The sequence below is a fragment of the Cynocephalus volans genome, chromosome 1 (genome assembly GCF_027409185.1).
Source record: "Cynocephalus volans isolate mCynVol1 chromosome 1, mCynVol1.pri, whole genome shotgun sequence".
Taxonomy (NCBI): domain Eukaryota; kingdom Metazoa; phylum Chordata; class Mammalia; order Dermoptera; family Cynocephalidae; genus Cynocephalus; species Cynocephalus volans.
The window spans coordinates 142,891,573-142,914,796 of record NC_084460.1 but is presented as its reverse complement, the minus strand read 5'-3'; the positions used below and the strand labels follow the sequence as shown (position 1 = coordinate 142,914,796).

The 23,224-nt window shown below is 38.5% G+C and overlaps 1 protein-coding gene across 2 annotated transcripts in view; it reads left to right on the top strand.

The window, feature by feature from the left end:
• Positions 1–7,173: 7,173 nt before the first annotated feature.
• Positions 7,174–23,224, top strand: part of TFG (trafficking from ER to golgi regulator) — a 44,053-nt gene continuing 28,002 nt past the window's right edge. Inside the window, exons 1-3 of one of the 2 annotated variants that reach the window (XM_063099408.1) lie at positions 7,174–7,524; positions 13,104–13,330; positions 16,440–16,523. In XM_063099408.1, coding sequence (XP_062955478.1) covers positions 13,147–13,330; positions 16,440–16,523 — 268 coding nt within the window. In that variant the 5' untranslated portion in view covers positions 7,174–7,524; positions 13,104–13,146. The remainder of the gene's footprint in view (positions 7,525–13,103; positions 13,331–16,439; positions 16,524–23,224) is intronic. The other variant, XM_063099399.1, reaches the window with a different exon arrangement.

Sequence of the window (23,224 nt, the reverse complement as noted above, 5' to 3'; positions counted from 1 at the left end):
AGCATTTTGTACTCCCAACAGCAACATATGAATTTTTAGAATTAATTCTTAAAGTCCTGATTTGTGAATTATTTTAGCAAATGGAAATAAGTTATAGATCTTTTTTGTAGGCTATTGATCATGCTTTTGAAAAATCTCATTGCTTAATATGTTAGCCTTTTATTTTAATGAAGAAAAAGAAGAGAACAATAAGAGCAAAGCAGGGTAGTTTGATCTAATGCTGCTATCTCCTATAAACTTTGTCCCAGAAAACTGCAGTCCAATTCTTGTCTGTATTTCTCTACTAGTGGAGCTTTGGTACACGTGGAAGTATGACCTTTATAATTTGCTGAACTTTGATATAAGCAGCTATGAAACCATGATGTAATAATTGAGACTTTCTGGACCTTTGCAATATAACAAAAAAGACTTTTTTGTGGCCTAGTACTCACTGGGCAATAGCAGAGTAGGGAAGCATTCTGGACTGGGAGTTGTGGTCCAAGCTACAAGTTATGTGACTTGGGATAAAATATTTGCTTCTCTGGGCATAAGAGCTTGAGGCTCTATCTTTGTAAAGGAACCAGCAGGACTAGAATTCTAAATTTCCTACCATCTCTAAAATTTTGTGACTTCAAATGCAGGCTAAAATTATTTTTAAACTAACTTAAAATATTTTCCCACCTAAGTAATACATAAGTATATTTTCCTTAAAAAAAAAAAACAAAAATAAAAACCAAACAAAACCAATTACAGTGTTCCAGATAGAGCTAAAGTCCCGTTTGATCAAATTCAGGCCCCTCTTCTCCTCTTCCTTTCTCTTCTCCCCAGAGTTAACCATTGTAATGAGTGTCATTTTAAGAAATATGTATACACAGGATTATACACCAATAGAAACTTGTAGTCTTGTTTGTGTACTTTTTTCCTACATAAATGATATAGGGAACTGTGTCAGTGGTCCCTAGACCACTCCCAGGTTTGATGGTTCACTAGGAGCACTTTTAGGACTCAGCATAGAGTCATATTCATGCCTATGATTTATTACAAAACGATATAAAGCAAAACGACCTAAGGAAAAAGTCACATGGGAAGAAGTATGGAGGAAACCAGAGCAAGCGTCCAAGAATTCTCTTCCAGTGGAGTCACACAGGATGCACTTAATTCTTCCAGCAACAAATTGTGACAACATATGAAATATTGTCTACCAGGAAAGCTCATTAGAGCTGCAGTACTCAAGGATTTTATTGGGAGCTGCTCACATAGGCACCCACTGCTTGGCATGTACCAAAATTTTAGACTCCCAGAAATTTCTTTGGCATAAACCACATTGTTTGTACACAGTTTAGACTCAGTGCACCATTCTTATCAAAGAGTAATGGGAACACTCTTGAAATCCAATTTCCTAGACACTAGCCAAAGGCCAATCTTACAAGGAGGTCTTTCTAAGGATAGCAGTGCCAGACTGCTGTATTAACTCTTTCCTGCAAAATAACATAACTTCTGAAACTTGCTTTTTGCACTCAATGAAATGTTTTTGAGATATAACTGTATGTGTTTATATGTTTCTCTTAATTTCTCTATAGTCCTTCCCTTGAAAAGAAAACATTAATGGGTATGGGTGCTTTTATGTGCAAGGGCTTCTCTGGTATACTAGAAACGGAATTGCTGGGTCACAAGCATTTCAGATGTTGATGGATATTGCCATACCATCCTTTAAATAGTTTGTATCAATTTATGCTCCCACAACAAAGTATGAATGTTTATTTTGACATACCCTGTTTTACAAAGTGTTATGAAACTATTTTATCTTTATCAAATGAATGTGAAATGGCTTTTTGAATGCCCTCTTTAATGCCCTCCTTATCTGGAGGGACTAAAAGAAGGATCACTGGCATCAATATTAGAGATGTGAGTGACTCCAAGTGCCCAGAGTTTGATTTTGTCTCAGACACGCATGATTCCTAGAGTCTAGCAACTAAGTTTCTTAAACGAGGTGAACAAAGCTACTCTCAATCAAATGAAAAGTTGTGATATTTCTTTGTACTGTACAACTTGTGGCATCTGTATTAGTCTGCTAAAGGTGCCATAACAAAATACCACAGATTGGATGGCTTAAACAACAGAAATGTATTTTCTCATAGTTCTGGAGGCTGAAAGTTCAAGATCAAGGTGTTGGCAGGTCTGGTTTCTTCTGTAGGCGCTCTCCTTGGTGTATAGACTGCTGCCTTCTTGCTGTGTCCTCACATGTCCTCTCCTCTGTGTGCACCCATCCCTGGTGTCTCTGTGTGTGTCCTAATCTCCTGTTATAACGACATCAGTCATACTAGGTTATAGCCCACCCTAATGGCCTCATTTTAACTTCATCACCTCTTTAAGGCCTTATCTCTAAATACAGTCACATTCTGAGGTACTGGGGGTTAGGGTTTCAACGGCCAATTTTGGCCTTCCAGTTCAGCCCATAATAGCATTACTCTTTCGATCTAAACTCTGACAGGTGACTCAGCACAGAGGTAACTTAGCACTGTCTTCAGGGCACATAAATGAAGAAAAGTGAATGACTTCAGATTACTCAGAGATAAAAATCCTACACTGCTAGGGAGCTAGGAACTCAAACAGTGACAACTGTTCCATTTTTCTGGAAGCTTGCCCTATAAAGTGGCAGGGAACCTAGTTTTCATTCTTTTATTCAGTGAGTATGTATTGAATACCTAGGAGGTACCAGCCTCTAGTAATACAAAATCTAGAAAGAACTGCCTTCAAGGAGCAATTTCTCTAAAGAGAGGTTGGACATAGAACCCTATGATAAGGCAAAAATTTTTTAGGGTCTCAGTGGATGTGCAGCTGGTAGGATAGGTGGAAGTATTCTGCTTAGCAGGTGCTAAGCATCATTCACTCAAAAGTACACAGTAAGAATATCATTCCTTTCTCCTCCTCCATTGTCTCTGCATGAGATGGCAGCTTCCTTTGTCTACACAAGCAGATCTTTATGTTTAGACAGTGGAGGGGAGGCTGAGCTGACCAACTGTTCCCTATTTGGTCCTCATGATTACCCTGGTTTGGAGTTCTCTCATTTAGCTGACTGCTGCCAAAACAGAGCTGACTCTCAGGGAGGGATGTAACTTCTCCTTTGAAATTCTCAGCCAAAGAGGAACGTACATCCTTTCTATGGTTCCCCTTACAGTAGATGAGATGATTAAAATTTTCAAAATGATTTGTACTAACTACTAAAGGAGAACTTGATGACACACAGGTTTTATCTAAATTGCCAGCAGGGCTCATAGTCTTTGTATCATTTGTCATCCAGTCCAAAGATCCCCCATTTTCATTCTTGGGATTTTCTCTTTCAGAGAGAAAGAGCAGGCAGTAGGTGAGTTGACTGCCTCTCTTGAAGCCACAGTATAATTTTAAACCTTTCTTCAGATGATGGTGAAATATGGAAAGTAACCTTTGAATGTCAGAGCCTCATAATTCCCCTTGCTACAGGCTGGGTCAAAGGTACTTCCTTACACTGCTTCTCCTTCCTTCACATACTCCCAACTTTCACATACTACCATCAAATGGACTTTTCTGATTCAAGACTATTGCTCAGTGTGCGTTTAAAAGCAAATTTACCAGGATGTAGGACAGAAAGCCAAGAGAGCATGAAGTTCAATTTACTCTGGTTTAGTACCTTTCTAAGATCCACACAAAACACAGAGCAAGATGTTTTTTGGCTAGCAGCACTTTAAAGGTGGGATTGATTATAAAATTCCTAGAACAATCTTCTTAATGGATGTTTGATGCTTATTCTCAATAAATGTGACAATAAATTCATAGTGAATGATAACTACATTATAACTGAGCTTTTTCAGCTTCGCTAATAAAAGGTAGCAGTAACTAATGTCAGTGTCTACATACACAGTGGGAGAGACCATGTTCTTGGAGGTAACTGGTTCAATTCAGGTTATCGCTCTGTGGCCAATTATCACATTTACTGGGAGTCTAAGTACAGAGATGTGTGTCAGCAACTGTGGGCACATTACAGAAATAGTAATAACTATTTCATCCACGCAACAGATATTCATTGAGTGTCTGCTATTCACATGTGGCAACCAATACCAGATGTTGAGAGTGATGGAGAAAATATAATCACTGCCTCAAGTTGGGTGGTCATGGGCAAGATTCTCAGACATAGAAAGATAAGTAAGAATACAGAACTACAGAACAATCTCATGAAATTTTGCAAAGAACTAAATGTCTAACTGTCAAATGTTTGGCACTCAAAGTCAGGATTATACTGTTCTTTATGGTCTTCACTAAGAGCACAAAAATAATCATTTACACCTCATCCCCCCAAAGTCTTAACAACACCAAGGGTTGTGATTATCCTGTACAGCTAAATGTTCACATAATTCACCATTCAGCAATCTATGCATTAGTGTATAACCAAGAGAAATTTTTATACAAAAGACCTATATAAGAATGTTCATAACAGCACACAGCAACAAACTGGAAACAACCCTAAATATACTTTGATAGGAGAACAAATAAAACAAAATTTTTGTATATTTACCTAAAGGAATATTATTGAACAATGAAAATAAATGAGCTCCAGCTACATACAACAAAATGGATGTATCTTACTAATGCTAAAAAAAGAATTTAACTGGGAGGTCATTAGGTTGGAGCAGTTCCGGGTGTGCTTTAAATTCCTTCACAAGCAAAGTGAAACCTGATGTAAGCAGTACAAGGAAACTACAGACTTTACCAATCAAAAACCACCAACCAACCTCTAATGACGATATTTCCACTCTAACCAACCAAATATATTTTCTTTTTCTTCCGGGTCAGCCTATAAAAAAGCTCACTGTCCACGCTGCTGCAGCAGAGCTCTCTGGACCTTTTCTGGTTCTGAGTGTTACCTGACTCGTGAATCCTTTTTTTCTCAGATAAACTCTGTTAAATTTATTTTGTCTTAAGTTCTTCTTTTAACAGTTCCATAATATTGAGTGTGTAAGTTATGTCCCAGAAAACTGCATACAGATGATACTCTATATAACGGCCATAAACAAGTAAAACTGAATAACACATTACTTAGGCATACATGTACAAGAGGATACTTTAAAAAACTCATGGAAAGATTCATATTATCTTTTAATTCTATTTTTCCACAAGCTTTTTGAAGTATCCTCATCTATGTGATTAAACTATATACAAGATTAAAACTATATAAGGAGAATGCTAAACACACAATTCAGGAGAGGCACAGGAACAGCTTGGGGAGGAACACAGGGAGACATAATGTATTGGTAGTGTTCTAATCCTTGAGTTGGATGGTGAGTTCCAGTTTACCATGCACTTATATTAATTTTTAAAATGCAACTTTTATATAGAGTCAGGAGCAAAAAAGGTCACTGACGTTTTCATGAACAATTTAGGATTAAGTTGAGACACAAAAATGGGTACGATATGGTTTTAGTAATTAAGGTGCTTATAACCTAATGGGGGCAATGTAACAAACTCAGAGGATAATTTTGTGTGCTTCCCTATATACAAGACATTTAAAGACAACTCACTGTTCCAGACTTCATGTCCAATCACAATATTTTAAACCTATATCCAGCCGAATGGCAGAAGGCAAAGTCTTTTACAAAATCTAAGAATTAAAAAATATATATATTTCTGGGAAATCCTGGAGAAATGCCTTAATATTGCATAGATGTCCTTCTTCTATGCAATCATGTCACCTGAACCTTCTATACTACTTTCAGATAGCAGACCATTTCCCCAAATCTGAATCACTGAGTTTTAAATACTGAGCGAGCAATGAAGAACAGTCTCCGGAGAAACACTGGAACACTTTTCCATTCCTTCTGTAATCTTCTGCTCCCCAGTCCCTGAAAGCAATTGCTCAAGGGAAATACACACAGCTGTTGGAAAACACAAATCACAGGCAAACAGCATTCTAAACTCACAAATTTCACTCTCAAACAGAATTTTCAGAGACTTAGTTTACCCCACGTTCTCAGGAGTACAGTGATCAGGGACCATGTGAGTTTGAAATGCTTTACCTATTTGCTTAGTCTCCATCTTAGAAGTGACAAAGATTCTCTATTTGACCAAATTCTAATCAGGCTCCTGAACCTTCTCCTAGGCCCATTTGTGCACTTCCTTGTAAAAATCCTGTTTCAGCAAAGAACCCTGCTAAGTCAGTATAGCAAGAATCTCGCACCTTCCGTATTTGAACACGTTCCTCATCTTCCACTATCCACCAGGTGGTGTCTAGTCACCCTGGCGTTTCTTCAGCTAGAAACTTATTAGGTCAGTTTAGCCAGAATACCCCTTACCACTAATATTTCTTCTCAGTAATTTCCCATCCACTACCCCTCCCCGCCCCCGGCTATAAACTCCCACGTGCCCATGCTGTATTCAGAGTTGAGCCTGATCTCTCCCCGCCACTGCAAAATCCTGTTGCACTGGTACCTGTATCACGACGGTCCTGAACAGAACCTGCCTCTCCAATGCTTTAACAGGTGTCACTGAATAATTTTTTAAACACAAGGCAAAAGCTGTTTGACAATTTTCAAATAGCACTCCCCACCCCCCGCCAGGCTTCACCACCTCCTCCCAGAAACTTTGGGTTCAATCTGAGCCACAGGCACTTTTTTACATAAGTGTGTTCAAACAGTTGTTTGAGGTAAGGGAGGAAGGAAGAGTATTCAGGAGACGTTCAAACGCCTATCTTTCAAAAAAGACTTCCGGAACCCTTAGTTAGCTTTGATTTCCCAGCCTTTGCCCTTTACAGTTATAGATTTGTCCTGTCTCATAAACACTGCAGGTCTTCTTCGTTGAACCGGAAACTCCTTGATCAGACTGGCTGACTCAACGTTTGGCGAAGCGGAGGCATCTAATAATGAATGAATGGAATTGCAGAGGGACAGCGGGAAAAGGGTTAGTTTTTTTTTTTGCGATGCGACTGGAAGAACTACAGTGGTCAAAAAGCTACAACAACTTAAACCACCCAAAATTGGACGGATGCCTATTCGCAAGTGACTCTCCGATAGTCCATAACAGCACACTACGCCCCGCCCACGGGCGAGAGAAGAGAAATACAGGCTTTCAGGAGAACCGGAAGAGCTGGCCACGCCCCGCGCATGCGTGCATCTGTTCGGCTCACACTTACTACACCCAGTCCTCCAGTGAGAAAGCAGGGCGCCTTCGGCCGACGCAAGCCGGTCCCCGACAGCTCAGCGCGCCGTCGCCGCGCATGCGTCCTGGGGTGGCTCGTTCACGGTGAGGCGGCCGAAAGGACGGATTTTTTTCTTCTTGGTCCCGCCCCTCTTTTTCCCCCACCTGCCACGTACTGGGCCTGAGTTCTCGCTAGGCTTGTTGGGTCAGCGCGATTGGCCGGAACCCGCACGAGCCTGCGAGAGAGGTGCGGCGGCCGGGGAGGGCAACCGAGCGGGCCGTGACCGCAGCCTCCCCTCCTAGGCCCAGTGTCCGGCGGCGGCTGCGGCGGCGGTCTTGCATCGGCCGGGTCAGCGGAGAGGCGGAAGCCTCGACAAGCCGGTACGTCCGCTGGAGATGGGGGCGCGGCCGCTCGCTCTGAGAAGGAAGGGAGACTGGGAGGCTCTGGGCGGGTGGGGCCGGAGGGGTCGTGGGAAGGGGATAGAGGGGAGAGGGAGGCCGGGCGGGGCCTCGCGTGGGGGAGGGGAGGGCGCGCAGGGGGAGGAGAAGGGGGCGCCCGGCCACGGTGGCAGGGAGGCGGGCCGCTGGGCTCTGGGGGGCGTTTGGGCCAGTGCGAGCCCTAGTGCCGGTTCCGCCTGGCTCCGAGGCGCTGGAATTCCGGAAAGAGGAGAGGGGCCTTGGGATGCCTGGGTTCGGGGGCGCTTAACGTCCGGAGCGACTTGGAAGGGTGAGAAGGGGAGAGAGTGGCGCTTATGGGAATAACTCGATTGGGGTCACTTAAGAGGAACGTTGTTTCTTGGCAATGTCAGTGCTTAATCAAGCGCCGTCTGGGGGCCCAACCCGGTTTTACAGTGATGATGATAGCTAACTTTAAGAGTTTGCTTTGCTGGGCACGGTACTAAGTATTTTAGGTGCACAGTCTCATTTAATCTTCACAAGGACCCATCCAAATTTAGATAATCCTGTTTTGTATATGACAAAAGTGAGCCTTCGAGAAGCACTTAAAGCCACGTAGCTGGTAGTGCGAATCCTTACCATCTTGCGACACTGCCCGCCTCTGGTCAGGCAGGATTTGAGACACCTAGCATTCTTTGGAATAATCAAGGGTTGCCTTGGTTTAGAATTTCTTGAAGGAAACTCCTATTCTCAGGAGGTGCTTAAGCCACTGCCTTTGAATTGGAACAGGGCCTCAAGGCCTTATCTGAGGGTTAGTGGAGCCAGAGGTTTGGCGACTGAACCGAAATCCTGGTTCAGGAGGCAGGCTTTGTATGTGACCTTGGGCATGTCAGCTTATTCTTAGTGCTGAGAAAACTGTTCCTGTTGGAGGATTATACTAGTTAGTAGCCAGTCATTTCTGGACTTGAGGGGGTGGGGCAAGGGCAAGGACAAGATGGGAGAAGAAACTACTGTAGTGATCTTAACAGCTGTTCTAGGAACTAGCTGTTCATACCAGTCTCTACCTTGTTAGAGAAGAAAAGGACCAGAATTGTTCTGTTATATAAAGAAATGTGGGGGTAGGATTTCCCCAAAGGGAAAATTTTTTGCACATTTAGTTTTGTGATACTTGTTTGTTTACCCTGAGGAGGTGACTGCACAAACTGGGGACAGCCTAGGAAAGGAGCACTGATTCCTGGCCACAGAGAGTTTACAATCAGTGGGAAACATCAGAAGTGAATTCACAGGCAAACATGGCAGATATAAAGTATATGTGACTCAAGTTTTTACATCTATTGGAACTGAGCAACAACACTCTCATAAAAAGGATGTGCTATCAATTACATTCGGTGTTGGAATTTTCTCTTAATTAGGAGTATATCTGATGTGGGTAGTCACTTCTAACTATATAAAGAAGGTATGGTGTGAAGATCTGACATGACTGACCTGATACTGCAGTCCCTTTCTCTCCCAGTCCCTTGATCAGAATTTTATTATTCCTCATTTATCTTTTGTGTAGGGAACAAAAACAATTATTTAAATAGCTACTGTATTTCGGGCACTATTCGAGATGTTGCCAGGACTAGATAATACCATCTTACTGAAGCTAAGCACTGGTCCCTATCTACATTGTTGGTGGTTTACACCTACCATAGGGAGAAGGTAACAAATGCATTGATTTATTGAAAGGTCTTTATTACTCCCAGGCTGCCATTGCAAACAAGATGGAATATTTACCATCTTGTTAAAGTAGTTATACTTAAGAGCTTGTCGCATAGTGGGTATTCAGTAAATGTTTCCAGAATGCAAAGGGCAGGTTTGGCGAACAGGTGAAAAACTGGTTGTATGGAGATTTCAGTTAATTACAGTCTTCATAAGAAATCCACTGTGAAAATTGGCAGATAAAAAACTAACTGTATTCTTCTCTTGCATTAAGACAAGCGTGGCATCCAGATCATGGAACACAGTCTACTCTGTTTTGCACTGACCTTAGAGCATTATAATTAGTATATAATGCCCCATTTAATTAAAGATTTATTAATAAAATGGAATCTGTCCAGAAGATGGTGAGGGGGTCTAAAGGCATTCACTTAAGGAATAGTTAGATGTAAGGGCCTGGGGCATTTATATGAAGCATATTAGGGCATTTATATGTAATATTCATGAAATGAATTAGGATTCATGAAGACTTTTTTCAAGGTTGATGTGTTAGAGAGCAGGTGAGTGCTTTCACGCACGCAAAAAAGAGATTAATTGCAGAGAAGTGTGATGATGTTAATGAAATAACAAATGTAAGAGGAGAAAATGGAAAGTTGCCAGTAGTAAAGCATGAGGTTGAAACCAGAATATGGCCAGTAGGAGGTCGTAGGACACCTTAAACAGTCTTGAGATCATTTACTTGGGGCAGGAGAAGGAAGGAATCAAAGCTATGGAAATGCTCTGATTATAAATAACATTTAGGAACATCTTAGCCTTGAGAAGAGATATTAGCCCACATTGGATTGTGAGTATATTCTCCATTATTATACAGTAACCATTTAAATTACAAGACCTTAGACATTATTTTGAATTTAAGATTATGAAGTCATTATGGGATAATCATACTGAGTAACTTAGATTAACATTTTGAATAAAATAAGATTAAAGTAAACCCAAGAAGGGAAAATTCTATAGCAGATTAGTGTTTAATGCCTAGTTCTCTGATACTGTCTTATTTCTGTATGCAGTGTAATCGTACACACCCACTCAGGTGGGAGGAGTTATGGAATATGTAGCACAGTAATGGACAGTCTTGTTAGAAGGCTCAGGAAGATATTACTCATTTGTCCTTTCTCCTCAAGTTCCTGAAATAGACGGTAAATGACAGAAAATACTCATGAGATCTTTCTTATTTTAGAAAAATTTGAGGCTTTATTTTAGTGTTCAGACATGCTTTTCTCTTTAGGGTTAGCATTTAGAATTATAGGCCAGTAGAGTTTTGAAGCCAGTATTTTATTTCTCCCTTCATTTAACAACTGTTGCATGACTACCTTGTGTTAGGCACTCTTCTATGTTCTAGGCATATAGCAAACAAAACTGTTGACTGCCTACCTTGTAGTGGAAAAGACAATAAAATGTTAATACATTTTAAGTGTCTGGTAGTGTTAAGTGCTTTGAAGAAAAATAAAGTAGGGTAAGAAGGTAGTGACGGGGAGCCATTCTAAATTAGGTGGTTAGGGAAGATCTCTGAGAAATTGACATTTGAGCAAGGATCTGAATTATGAGGGGTGTGAGAGGGTTCAAGACAAAGGGAGTAGCAAGTGCAAAGCTTTGAGTTGAAAGGGAGAACTTATTTTTTTATTTTTATTTTATTTTTATTTATTTTATTTTTTTTTAAATTTTATTTTGTCGATATACATTGTGGCTGATTATTGCTCCCCATCACCAACCCCCCCCCCCAACAATGTCCTTTCTGTTTGCTTGTCGTATCAACTTCAAGTAATTGTGGTTGTTATATCTTCTCCCCCCCCCCGTTTTTTTTTTTTGTGTGTGTGTGTGTGAATTTATATATTAATTTTTAGCTCCCACCAATAAGTGAGAACATGTGGTATTTCTCTTTCTGTGCCTGACTTGTTTCACTTAATATAATTCTCTCAAGGTCCATCCATGTTGTTGCAAATGGCAGTATTTCATTCATTTTTATAGCTGAGTAGTATTCCATTGTGTAGATATACCACATTTTCTGTATCCACTCATCTGATGATGGACATTTGGGCTGGTTCCAACTCTTGGCTATTGTAAAGAGTGCTGGGATGAACACTGGGGAACAGGTATACCTTCGACTTGATGATTTCCATTCCTCTGGGTATATTCCCAACAGCGGGATAGCTGGGTCATATGGTAGATCTATCTGCAATTGTTTGAGGAACCTCCATACCGTTTTCCATAGAGGCTGCACCATTTTGCAGTCCCACCAACAATGTATGAGAGTTCCTTTTTCTCCGCAACCTCGCCAGCATTTATCGTTCAGAGTCTTTTGGATTTTAGCCATCCTAACTGGGGTGAGATGGTATCTCAGTGTGGTTTTGATTTGCATTTCCCGGATGCTGAGTGATGTTGAGCATTTTTTCATATGTCTGTTGGCCATTTGTATGTCTTCCTTAGAGAAATGCCTACTTAGCTCTTTTGCCCATTTTTTAATTGGGTTGCTTGTTTTTTTCTTGTAAAGTTGTTTGAGTTCCTTATATATTCTGGATATTAATCCTTTGTCAGATGTATATTTTGCAAATATTTTCTCCCACTCTGTTGGTTGTCTTTTAACTCTGTTAATTGTTTCTTTTGCTGTGCAGAAGCTTTTTAGTTTGATATAATCCCATTTGTTTATTTTTCCTTTGGTTGCCCAAAGGGAGAACTCAAAGTATGGTTGTAGCAGGAGTGAGGGAGGGAGAGGTAGGAAATGAATGTAAATACTTGGCCAGGGACCAGAGGGCCAGATCATGACCTAGGTGTTGCTTTTCAAGATGGGAATCCATTGGAATGTTTCGAGCAGAATGACATTAGATTTTATTTAACAGGATAACTGATGTGTTGAGAATAGATTAAAAGTGGACGAAGGTAAAAAGCAGACTAAAGATAATAGTGGCTTGGATCAAGTTGATAGCAGTGAAGGTACTGAGGTGGTTGGATTCTGGAGATATTTCAAAAGTAGGGGCAACCAGATTTGTTTGCAGTTTGGATATCAGGTGAGAGAAAAAGAGAGGAACCAAGATTTTTTTGTTTTGAACAACTGGAAAGAGGGAGTTGTTACTGAGCTGGGGAAGACTATAGGAGAGGCAGGTTTTGGGTGCAATGTCAGGAATTTTTCAGACATGTATCTTAGTTTGTTTTCTATCTCTTAGACTACCTGAAACTGGATAATTTGTGAATAGACACGATTTATTTTTTACAGTTTTGGAGACTGGGAAGTCCAAGGTCCATGGGGAGCATCTGGTGAAGGCCTTCTTTCTGGTGGGCACAAGAGCTTCTGCAGATCTCAAGGCAGTGCAGGGCATCACATGGCAGGAGGGCAAGAGTGTGCTCACATGCTCTCTTCCTCTCCTTATAAAGTCATCAGTCTACTCCCAAGATAACCAATTAATCTCTTAATCCATTCAAGAGTGCATGCCCTCATTATCCAATTATCTCTTAAAGGTCCCACCTTTCAAATACCATATTGGGGATTAAGCTTCAACATGAGCTTTGGAGGGGACAGACATTCACACCACAGTAAAAATGTTAAGTTAGAACTAAATGGTAATGTCAGATAAGCAGTTAAATATGTAGATAATAATAAAAATAATCATAGACATAAAATAATAATAATACTTATTTTATTAAGCACATGATAATATAAAGTTGCCTCCAGATCATTTTAACATGAATATGGTAACATTGGGACAGTCAACCTCTGTTGAAGGACAGAATTTCTTAGATTCTAATAGTAGCTCTGCTTTCACCTTTTAAGATATGTTTTATTGTTGTTTAATCATAAAAACCATTTTTATCAGTCTTTCTCTAGAGTTGTATATCTAGAACATCCTGGAGTCCACCATGAATGGACAGTTGGACCTAAGTGGAAAGCTAATCATCAAAGCTCAACTTGGGGAAGATATTCGACGAATTCCCATTCATAATGAAGATATTACTTATGATGAATTAGTGCTAATGATGCAACGAGTTTTCAGAGGAAAACTTCTGAGTAATGATGAAGTTACAATAAAGTATAAAGATGAAGGTAAGAATGTTGTTAAAGCTGGTTTTTAGAAGTCTAGGTATTGTATGTGTTATTTTGCCTGTTTTTTATTGGACTCTTTTTTTCCCCCCTTCATGGTAGTTGAGTGCCCACTTTCTTTTATTTAAGTGGGATGTTTGTGTAGTTAGTGCAATTCTTTTATAAGTTAAAATAGTAAGATTTTTTTATTGAAAGTGAGTTTTAAATGTTAGAACACTTCCACATATATTTTTACAAGGTTTATTTCTCCTTCCCATATAATTCTGAATTCCTTTTTGCTTTTCCAAATTTTCACTTATGTTTCCCAAAGTGAAAGGAATATCAGTGTGTTTGGAATGAAAAAGAATTTCATGGTCAACTTAGTATGGGGAAACTGTTTTAAACAAAAAAAATGTGTTTCTTTCTTGCAGGAATTTTCAGAGCATGTAATATGCTGATGTACATGGTTAGTTTAAAATATGTAGTATTCCTGGCTCATTTGACCACAAAACTGTTTTTGTGGAGATGGGTTTTACATGACAAATGTTTCCCAAATACCATGGAATTACACTGTTAGACTGTATTTCCTGTTCTTTAACCTGCTGCCTTTGTTGACATCTCTACTGAAATTTGTTCTTTAGGCAGGTACCAGTGTGTTTTTACTATTGAACTTACTTGCTGTCTATTGCATCTTGATCTCAGTATTTGGCACTGCTACTCACACCATCCTTTTTGAAGTACTCTTATCCCTTAGCATCTCTGATACTGTGCTTATCCCGGTTATCTATTGTTAATAGAAAATATTGTTATTGCTAATAGTTTCTTCTCTGTCTCTGTGAATGTTCACTTAAAGTAATGCCAGCTGCTGTAATAGAAATCTTAAAATCTCAGTGGTTTAACACTCAGAAATTATTCAGTGATCAAAGATGACAGAAGCTCTGATTTCTTTAACATACAGCTTACAAGCTCACCTTGGGCATTAACATCCAGTAGGCAGATGGGCAAAGACAGTATGAAGGATCACATGGGAGATTTTACTTGCTAGGCCTTGAAGTGGTGTGTATCATTTCTGCACACATCACATTGGCCAGAACCCAGTCATTTGGCTTTGCTGAGATGCAGATCGGCTGGGAAATGTGATCCTTGACTAGGCAGCCTCTTTGTATAACTTACTCTGTGGAAAGGAAATATAAATCACTGGTGACCAGCTAAGCTGGCCATCTAGCTACAGGTGTAATTCTCCTTTCTTTTTGTAGTGTATGACCTAAGAGCACCCAAAACTGATTTTTGGGAGTCACTATGTTAAGGAACAGTAAAGGAGAGCAAATTTCTTCCTGTTTTCTTCCTTAGTAATCTCATCTACTTACAATACATTGACTTTCACCTCTGTGACTTCCAAATGTGTGCCTTAATTTGATTGGTTTGTTCTGTTTTTTTTTTTTTTTTTGGCTGATGGCCAGCGTGGGGATCAGAACTCATGTCCTTGGTGTTATAAGGCTGTGCTCTAATCAACTCAGCTAACCCACAACCCAGTTTGTTCTCTTTCTTGACTTTACAACTCAAATTTTTCACTGTCTTCTTTTAACCTGAGATATTTTGCTATTAAACTCAAACTTAGCATATCTTAAACTGACCTAAATGGCTGGCTTTCTCTTAACTACCTTATTTTTGTTTAGGGCAAGGGTCAGCAAACTTTTTTCTGTAAAGAATCAGATGATAAATACTCCAGCTTTGTAAGTCACGTAAGGCCTCGGTCTCATCATCATCATCTTTTTTTATAACCTTTTAAAAACATAAAAATCATTCTTTGTTCACAGTTCTGTAAAAATAGGGATTTGAACATTGGTTGCAGTTTGTGGACCCCTAGCTTGGGGTATCCTCATTGTTGAAATTTTGTCCTCTACATCGAGTTACCACACTGTGTTTCTTTTTCATGCTGTTTTTAAAAGTGTTTTGGATTGTTCAGATTTGTGTTCTAAACACTGTGGGCACTAGAATGGAGGGATGGCTCAGGTAAAATTCTTGCTATCAGAGGTTTTGTTCCTGTTATGGGATTCAGAAAAGAAAAAAGACAGTTATAGGAAGTTTCCTTCTTTTACATATATACTATATTTTTTAAAAAATGTGTTTATGAGTAGAATCCCTGGAAGTTGAGCATTAGACATGTATGTTACAAGAAATGGGTCTGGTTATAAAGAGTTAAAAATGATTATAAAATCCTTAGTATGGCTTTTATTGCCATCTTTGTCACAAATAAATATGCCTAATCACTGTTAAAATTAGTGCAGCAGAGCACCCCTGGAGCAGCCTCTTGGCCTCCCCAGGACAAAACTCCTGTGCACCTACCTGTGTCTTTGAAGACACCCTGCAGAGGTCCCTCTCCAGCTCTTTGTCTATGACTGCTCTTCTCTTCTTGTTTTCTTTAGAGAATATTTTTTTGCCAGCCCTTTGAAAGCTTTTGAAACATGCAGCTCATATGCTAGTTATAGTATTCTTCATCCCTGAGATCTAGGGGATTTCACCATGTTAAATATGCACTATTTTGTGTATATTAGTTTTTTTTCTGGGGAGATTGATAGTCTTCATTTTAGTATCAAAATGGTAAGTGACCTGAAAGGCTCCACTCTCTATCCATTCATTAAAGCAATTCTGCCAGACAGTCTTTTAGCAACCCTTTGAGTTATTGTTATATATAGCTTTCTCTCCATTTGTGTCAATAGAGTTTTACTGTATTTTGAATTAAGATTTGAACCTCGGGAACCTTTATTTCTTTAGCTTTTGATAAATACATTTAAATTTTTTGGGATGGAAAGATTTCAGTCTAAACCAATAATCTGTTTTATTGCTGCCATGATTCTCCTGGTGACTAGTAAAAGTTAATGCACTTTATACTTTAACCTTAGCTATGTTTTCTCATGGGGATATGATAAATTCTTGGGCATAAGAGTAATAAACTAAGTTGATTTAGTATTTTTTTGAACAAATACATCTTTCGTAGATGATCCTTAAATGTTTGTTTAAGGTTTTTATGGGAGATTCTAATTATGCCTTGCAATCTATACTTTGGGTTTCAATTTTACATGTCTCCTATTTTACTACTGATACAAATCTAAAACTTTTTTTTTAATTCCAGATGGAGATCTTATAACAATTTTTGATAGCTCTGACCTTTCCTTTGCAATTCAGTGTAGTAGGATTCTGAAACTGACATTGTTTGGTGAGTGGTAAGCTTTCTAATAAATTTACTATTTTATTCATTACATTTTTATTAAGGACTTCTTGGTGTTTTTCCTTTTATAGATTCAGAATTAAGTGATAATGTATTGAAGAGGTGCTTAAATTAATTTGCATTCAGGGGATGGTTTTAAATTACTTGAAGCTTCTGGCTATGTATGTCTTAAGAAAACAATGGAAATTTAATTCTGTAAGAACAGAATGTGTTTATTTTTGAAATCAGATATAACTTAGATATCTTTAATAGAGTATTATGGCTTTAATTTAGCCGTATCAGAATTTTTGAATTCTTAGGCTGTTTGTTTTTTTATTTCATTTTATTTTATCAATATATAGTGAACTTGATTTTTGTGTCACTTTACCGATTTCTCCCATCCCCTCCCCCTCCCACCCATCAATACCATATCTGTTCACTTGTCTTAACAAGTTCAAGGAACTGTGATTGTTGTGTCTTCTTCCCCACCTCCCCATTTGTTTGTGTATTTATTTATTTATTTTTAGCTCCCATAGATAAGTGAGAACATGTGGTATTTCTCTTTCTGTGCCTGACTTGTTTCACTTAATATAATTTTTTTCTAAGTCCATCCACATTGCTGCGGATGGTAGTATTTCATTCTTCTTTATAGCAGAGTAGAATTCCATTATGTAGATATACCACATTTTCTGTATCCACTCATCTGTTGATGGACATTTGGGCTGTTTCCAACTCTCGGCTTTTATAAATAGTGCTGTGGTAAACATTGGCGTACAGGTATCCTTTTGACATGATGATTTCCATTCCTCTGGATATATTTCCAGCAGTGGAATAGCTGGGTCATATGGTAGATCTATCTGTAATTGTTTGAAGAACCTCCAAACCATTTTCCATAAAGGCTGCACCATTTTGCAGTCCTACCAACAGTATAGGAGGCTTCTTTTTTCTCCGCAACCTTGCCAGCATTTATCATTCTCAGTCTTTTGGATATTAGCCATCCTAACTGGGGTGAGATGGTATCTCAGTGTGGTTTTTATTTGCATTTCCCAAATGCTTAGTGATGTTGAGCATTTTTTCATGTGTCTGTTGGCCATTTGTATATCTTCCTTTGAGAAATGCCAGTTCAGCTCCTTTGCCCATTTTTTAGTTGGGTTACTTGTTTTTTTGCTGTAAAGTTGTTTGAGTTCTTTGTGTATTCTGGATATTAATCCTTTGTCAGATATATATTTTGCAAATATTTTCTCCCACTCAGTTGGTTCTTTTAATTCTGTTGATTGTTTCTTTTGCTGTGCAGAAGCTTTTTAGTTTGATATAATCCCATTTGTTTATTTTTCCTTTGGTTTTCTGTGCTTTTGGGGTTGTATTTATGAAGTCTGTACCCAATCCTACTTCCTGGAGTGTTTCCCCTATGTTTTCTTTAAGGAGTTTTATTGTTTCAGGGTGTATATTTAATTTTTTAATCCATTTTGAGTTGATTTTGGTATATGGTGAGAGGTATGGGTCTAGTTTCTCCTGCAAATGGATATCCAGTTTTCCCAGCACCGTTTGCCAAAGAGGCAATCTCTTACCTATTGTGTAGACTTGGTGCCTTTGTCAAAGATCAGATGGCTGTAGGTGTATGGGTTGATTTCTGGATGCTGTATTCCATTGATCCGTGTGTCTGTTTTTATGCTAGTACCATGCTGTTTTGGTTAGTATAGCTTTGTAGTATAATTTAAAGTCAGGTAGTGTTATTCCTCCAGCTTTATTTTTTTGCTCAGAATTGCTTTGGCTATTTGTGGTCTTTTGTTATTCTGTATAAATGTCTGGATAGTTTTTCCATTTCAGAGAAAAATGTCATTGGAATTTTGATGGGGATTGCATTGAATTTGTAGATCACTTTGGGTAGTATGGACATTTTCACAATGTTAATTCTTCGAATCGAAGAGCATGGGGTATCTTTCCATCTTCTGGTGGCCTTAATTTCTCTCAACAGTGGTTTGTAGTTCTCATTATAGAGATTTTTCACATCCTTGGTTAATTCTGTTCCTAAGTATTTTATCTTTTTGGTGGCTATTGTAAATGGGCTAGCTTTCTTGATTTCTTAATGTGTTTATCTTGTTTTTGAAATCATATATAACTCAGATATCTTTAATAGAGGATTATGGCTTTAATTTAGCCATATCAGAATTTTTGACTTGTTAGGCTATTCGTTGTTTTGGAAGATTAATAGAAATTAGGCTTGTTTTAAATTCCACATCTGGTTTGTTACCCTAAATAGTAAAGTTTGCCACTTGTCTAAGTGTATCAGGATTAAGAATAATTGTAGGGTTAAAACTACCTGGTTTCCTAAGGATTTAATAATTACCTTCCTCTATAATGTAGTATGTTTTTACTTATTCTCAGGGCTTAACATATAAATTTAACTCTAGACATTATTTTTCATGGAGTACTTAAACATTAAATATAGTTCTGATAAAAACAAATAGAAGACTAATTTTAATTTTTTAGATTTTGTTTTCTTTTAGATGTTTTAGACTTGCAAGTCAAAACTCTTAAGGGACAGGATAGAAATGATTACAGAATTAAAGTGGTAGCATGATTATCTGAAAAATATGAACATTTTTTTCTGATTTTGTTTAGAATTTATTTTATTTTTTAAAATTATGTTGCGGTGAGCCTTAGTGTTCCATGAAATATGATCATGGCCTATTGATTTAATCTGTGTCCATCCAGAATATGGTGACAGGTGCAAGAATTGTGAGCAAATAAACTGGTTAACATTGGTAAATTTAAATGAGCATGGTTATAAAAAACAATATATAGTTTTAGGGATATAAAAACAAGTTGAGACAAAAATACTGAGCAATAATTATTTGTAAGACAGATGATAAGAATCAAAATATTCTGAGGACTAGTTTGAGAGGAAGATTGATTCACTTTAGAATATTTAAATTGAAGTATATATATATACAGAATGTAAGAATGATTATTGAACGATTAAAAATAGCCAGTAGAAGGAGCAGGAGCCGGCAAAAGCCGCAGCTGTGCCCTTTGGATGGAGTTGCTTGGAGGCTGCAGGGGTGAAGAGGGCCTTTGTGGCCCTCAGGCCAGCAAGACCACTAATAGGGTTCCCATTGACCCACATAGGAGTGAGGAACCACAACAACTGAAAAAATGGAGCCACTAAGAGGCCAGTGAGTCATCAGAAGGGACTGGTACACAGCCCATCCCACGGGAAGTGTTTGCAGCACGGGCAGTGGGAGAGATGGGCCCACCAGGGGAACACTGGGGCACAGCAAGGACAGCTGATCTGCACCTCAGCCAGTGTAGGACCACTCAGAGGAGAATGTTCAGGAATATAGAATTGCATTGGGTGCAGTTTGATCAAAAGACTCAGGCTCAGATCAGAGTTACTGCACAAACCAGGTGCACCGAGTATCTGGAGAGCCGAAAGTACCTCTAAAGTCAACCATTATAACCTGTGCTGCACAAAAAGCCTTCCGTAGGGAAGCAGCAGTAAAGCACCAATTTAGCTAAACCACAGAGCTCAAGTACTGGTCTCACCAGGAAGTTTTCCCACTTTAGAAGTAAGCAAAGGACAAAAATATTAGTTCCGGCTCAGACACACCTCCAGCACCACGGGTCTGCCTGGGGATGTGAGGTATGGATCTGGGGACTGTACCCCCTTCCCACAACCAGGCATACTGTGCCAGTGCCTCAGGGACCCAAGGTATGGAGCTGGGGACCAGACCCCTGTGCCACAATCAGGCATGCCGCGTATAGTGAATTGAATTATGTCCTCCCAAAACTCCCTGACGCTTGAATTGTGTCCCCCAAGTTTTATGTATTAGAAACTTAGCCCCCACAGTGACTGTTAAGAGGGTGGGAAATCCTATTATGGTAATTGAAAGGTGGAGCCTTGAAGAGGTGATTAGATTGTAGGATCATCACGCCTTAGTGAATGGATTAAAAATGGTGGTCAAGGGCATGGTTCTGAGGGCTTTAAAAGAAGAGGAGAGTCTGTCTGTCTCTCTGCTCTCTCTGCTTTCACCATCTTGCAATGTGAGACCCCTAGGTCACTGTTGCCACCACCAGATGGACTTTGGACTTCCCAGCCTCAGAAACTGTAAGCAATAAATTTCATTTTCTTTATAAATCACCCAGTTCCAAGTATTTTGTTATAAGGAACACAAATGAACTAATACACTGCGCCAGCACTTTGGGGCCCACCTGGGGACCTGAGGGATGGAGCCAGAGACTGGATCCCCCCCCACAACCAGGCACACCACCAGCACCAAGGAGCATGCCAAAAACATCACCTCTGTGTGGGTGGCCCACCACAATAACCATGGCTGCTGCAAAAGTAGCTAGACGCCACAACCACCATGCAGATGGTCTGCCAGCCACTGGATTGCATTGACACAAGGAGGGTCACCATCAGAGATAAAGAAGAGGATGTCTCTCTGCACAAAGCCTATTCCAGAGTGACAGAAGAAGCATCTGCTCTATGACAATATTGGGGGACCTGAACCCACCTCTCAGCATTGGACAGATTATCTAGGCAACAAATCAACAGAGTAACCATTATTCTTTCAGAAGGAGAGAAGAAATCTAGGGTAATGGGGGTGGGGTGGGGATAGGGTGAGATTGGACAAGGGGCATAAAGAATAAGTATGATCTGTAACAATATATATGCTAGTAATATTGATTTGATCAACATATCTAAATGTTGAACCCCCAAAATATGTATAAATTTTGATTCAATAAAAATTTAAAAAATAAAAAATAAAATAAATAAATAAATAGTTCCACCCTAAAAAAAAGAAATAGCTAGTAGAAGGGGAAAAAAAGAAACAGAGATACCTACTCAGTTTACTAAAGGGTGGGGAAGGAGGAAAAGAAGCAGGGAGAAACTTGATAAATAGCACAAAATACTAATCAGTACACATAAAATGACTATAGCAGTTAAAAGACAGAATGTCTTATCAGAGTTAAAAATTAACTTTAGCTACATACTGCTTCTGAGACATGCTAAATGAGTATTACACAAAGTTTCAAAAGAAAGGGCTAGAAAAAGATACAGTAGATACATGCAAAGAAAGCTGTTTGTTAGTATTAACAAAATAGACTCATGGAAAAACTTGATTAGTAATAGTCATTTTATAAGAATAAAAAGAATAATTTACTCGGACTATATAACAATCTGAATCTGTTAGCATGATAGCTTTAGATTTTTCTCTAAGGAAAAATTGACAGAATAAGGAGAAATCAACAAATTCACAATCATAGAACTTTTAATACTCTTTCTCAGAAACTGATAAATCAACATGCTCAAAATTAATAGGATAGAGAAGATTTGAACAAATCGCATAACAGACTTGATCTTGTACATCTAGCAGTGAAGAAGAGATACAGGTTTTTTTCCCCAAGTATAAGTGGGACATTTATAAAAGTTGACCATATACCAGGTCTCCCAGCAAATCTCAAAAAATAACGGAGAAGAGATATCCTAGAGATCATATTCTCTGGTCTCATTAGAAACCATTGGATAAAAAACATAACCTATACTTGGGTTATTTAAAGCCTTAAACATATGTTAGTAAACTGGACTGGAAATTTATGAGATAAGTGTTCAATTCAAAAAGTTACAGAAAGGACAAAGTAAGCTCAAATAACTTGGAAGGAAGTGATAAAGAGCAGAAATGAACTAGAAGTCAGGGAGTTGACAGGATCAACAGTTTTGAAAAGACACATTGGCAAACCTCTATGAAGATTAGTTAAGAAAAAAGAAGGCATGAATAAGCAATATTAGGAATGAAGATGGCCATAACTACAAATATAGTAGAAACTTTACAAATTTTTTTTTTTGACTGGTAATGGGATCTTAACCCTCGATTTGGTGTTATCAGAACCATGCTCTCCCAAGTGAGCTAACCAGCCATCCCTATATAGGGATTTGTACCCATGGCCTTGGCGTTATCAGTACCACACTCTTCCAAGTGAGCCACGGGCTGGCCCTAGAAACATTAAAATTTTATATTGTGAATACTGCAAATAACTGTATTTAAATTTGAAAACTCAGATGACATGGACAGTTTTCTAGATAAATTTAATATACTAAGAATTTTAAGAAGTAGAATATTTAATTGCCCCAACTAACCTTGAAGGTATTGAACCAATTATTCTATCAAATTCTTAAGGAACAGCAGATGATCTCAAATTATATAAACTATTCTAGAGAATAGGCAAAGAGGGAACATACACTAACTCATTTTATGCGGTTAATATAACTAACGTGAAAACTAGCCAAAGAAAATACAGACCGGTGTCACTTTATGAACATAGATACAAAATACTAAAATTAACAAATGTATAGTGAATATTAAAACACAATGTTACCAAGATTGCTCAACCAGGGAATATAAGATTGGTGTAAGTGAGAAAATCTACTATTATTACTTTCCATATAATAGGTTAAAGGAGAAAAACTGAACCACTTTCTCTGTAGATAAAGAAAAAACATTCATATTCCAATCATTTTAAATAGTCATAGCAAACTAGGAATAAAGGGAATTCTTCAACCTTAGATGGGGTTTCTATCACATACCACAGTTATATGTCCTAATATAAAAGGATTATAAAAGGTAACTAAAGTATCAGTTATAATTGTATACAGCAAAAGATGCTTGGGATAAATTTAACAAGGTGTGATTGTTATGGGAAAAATA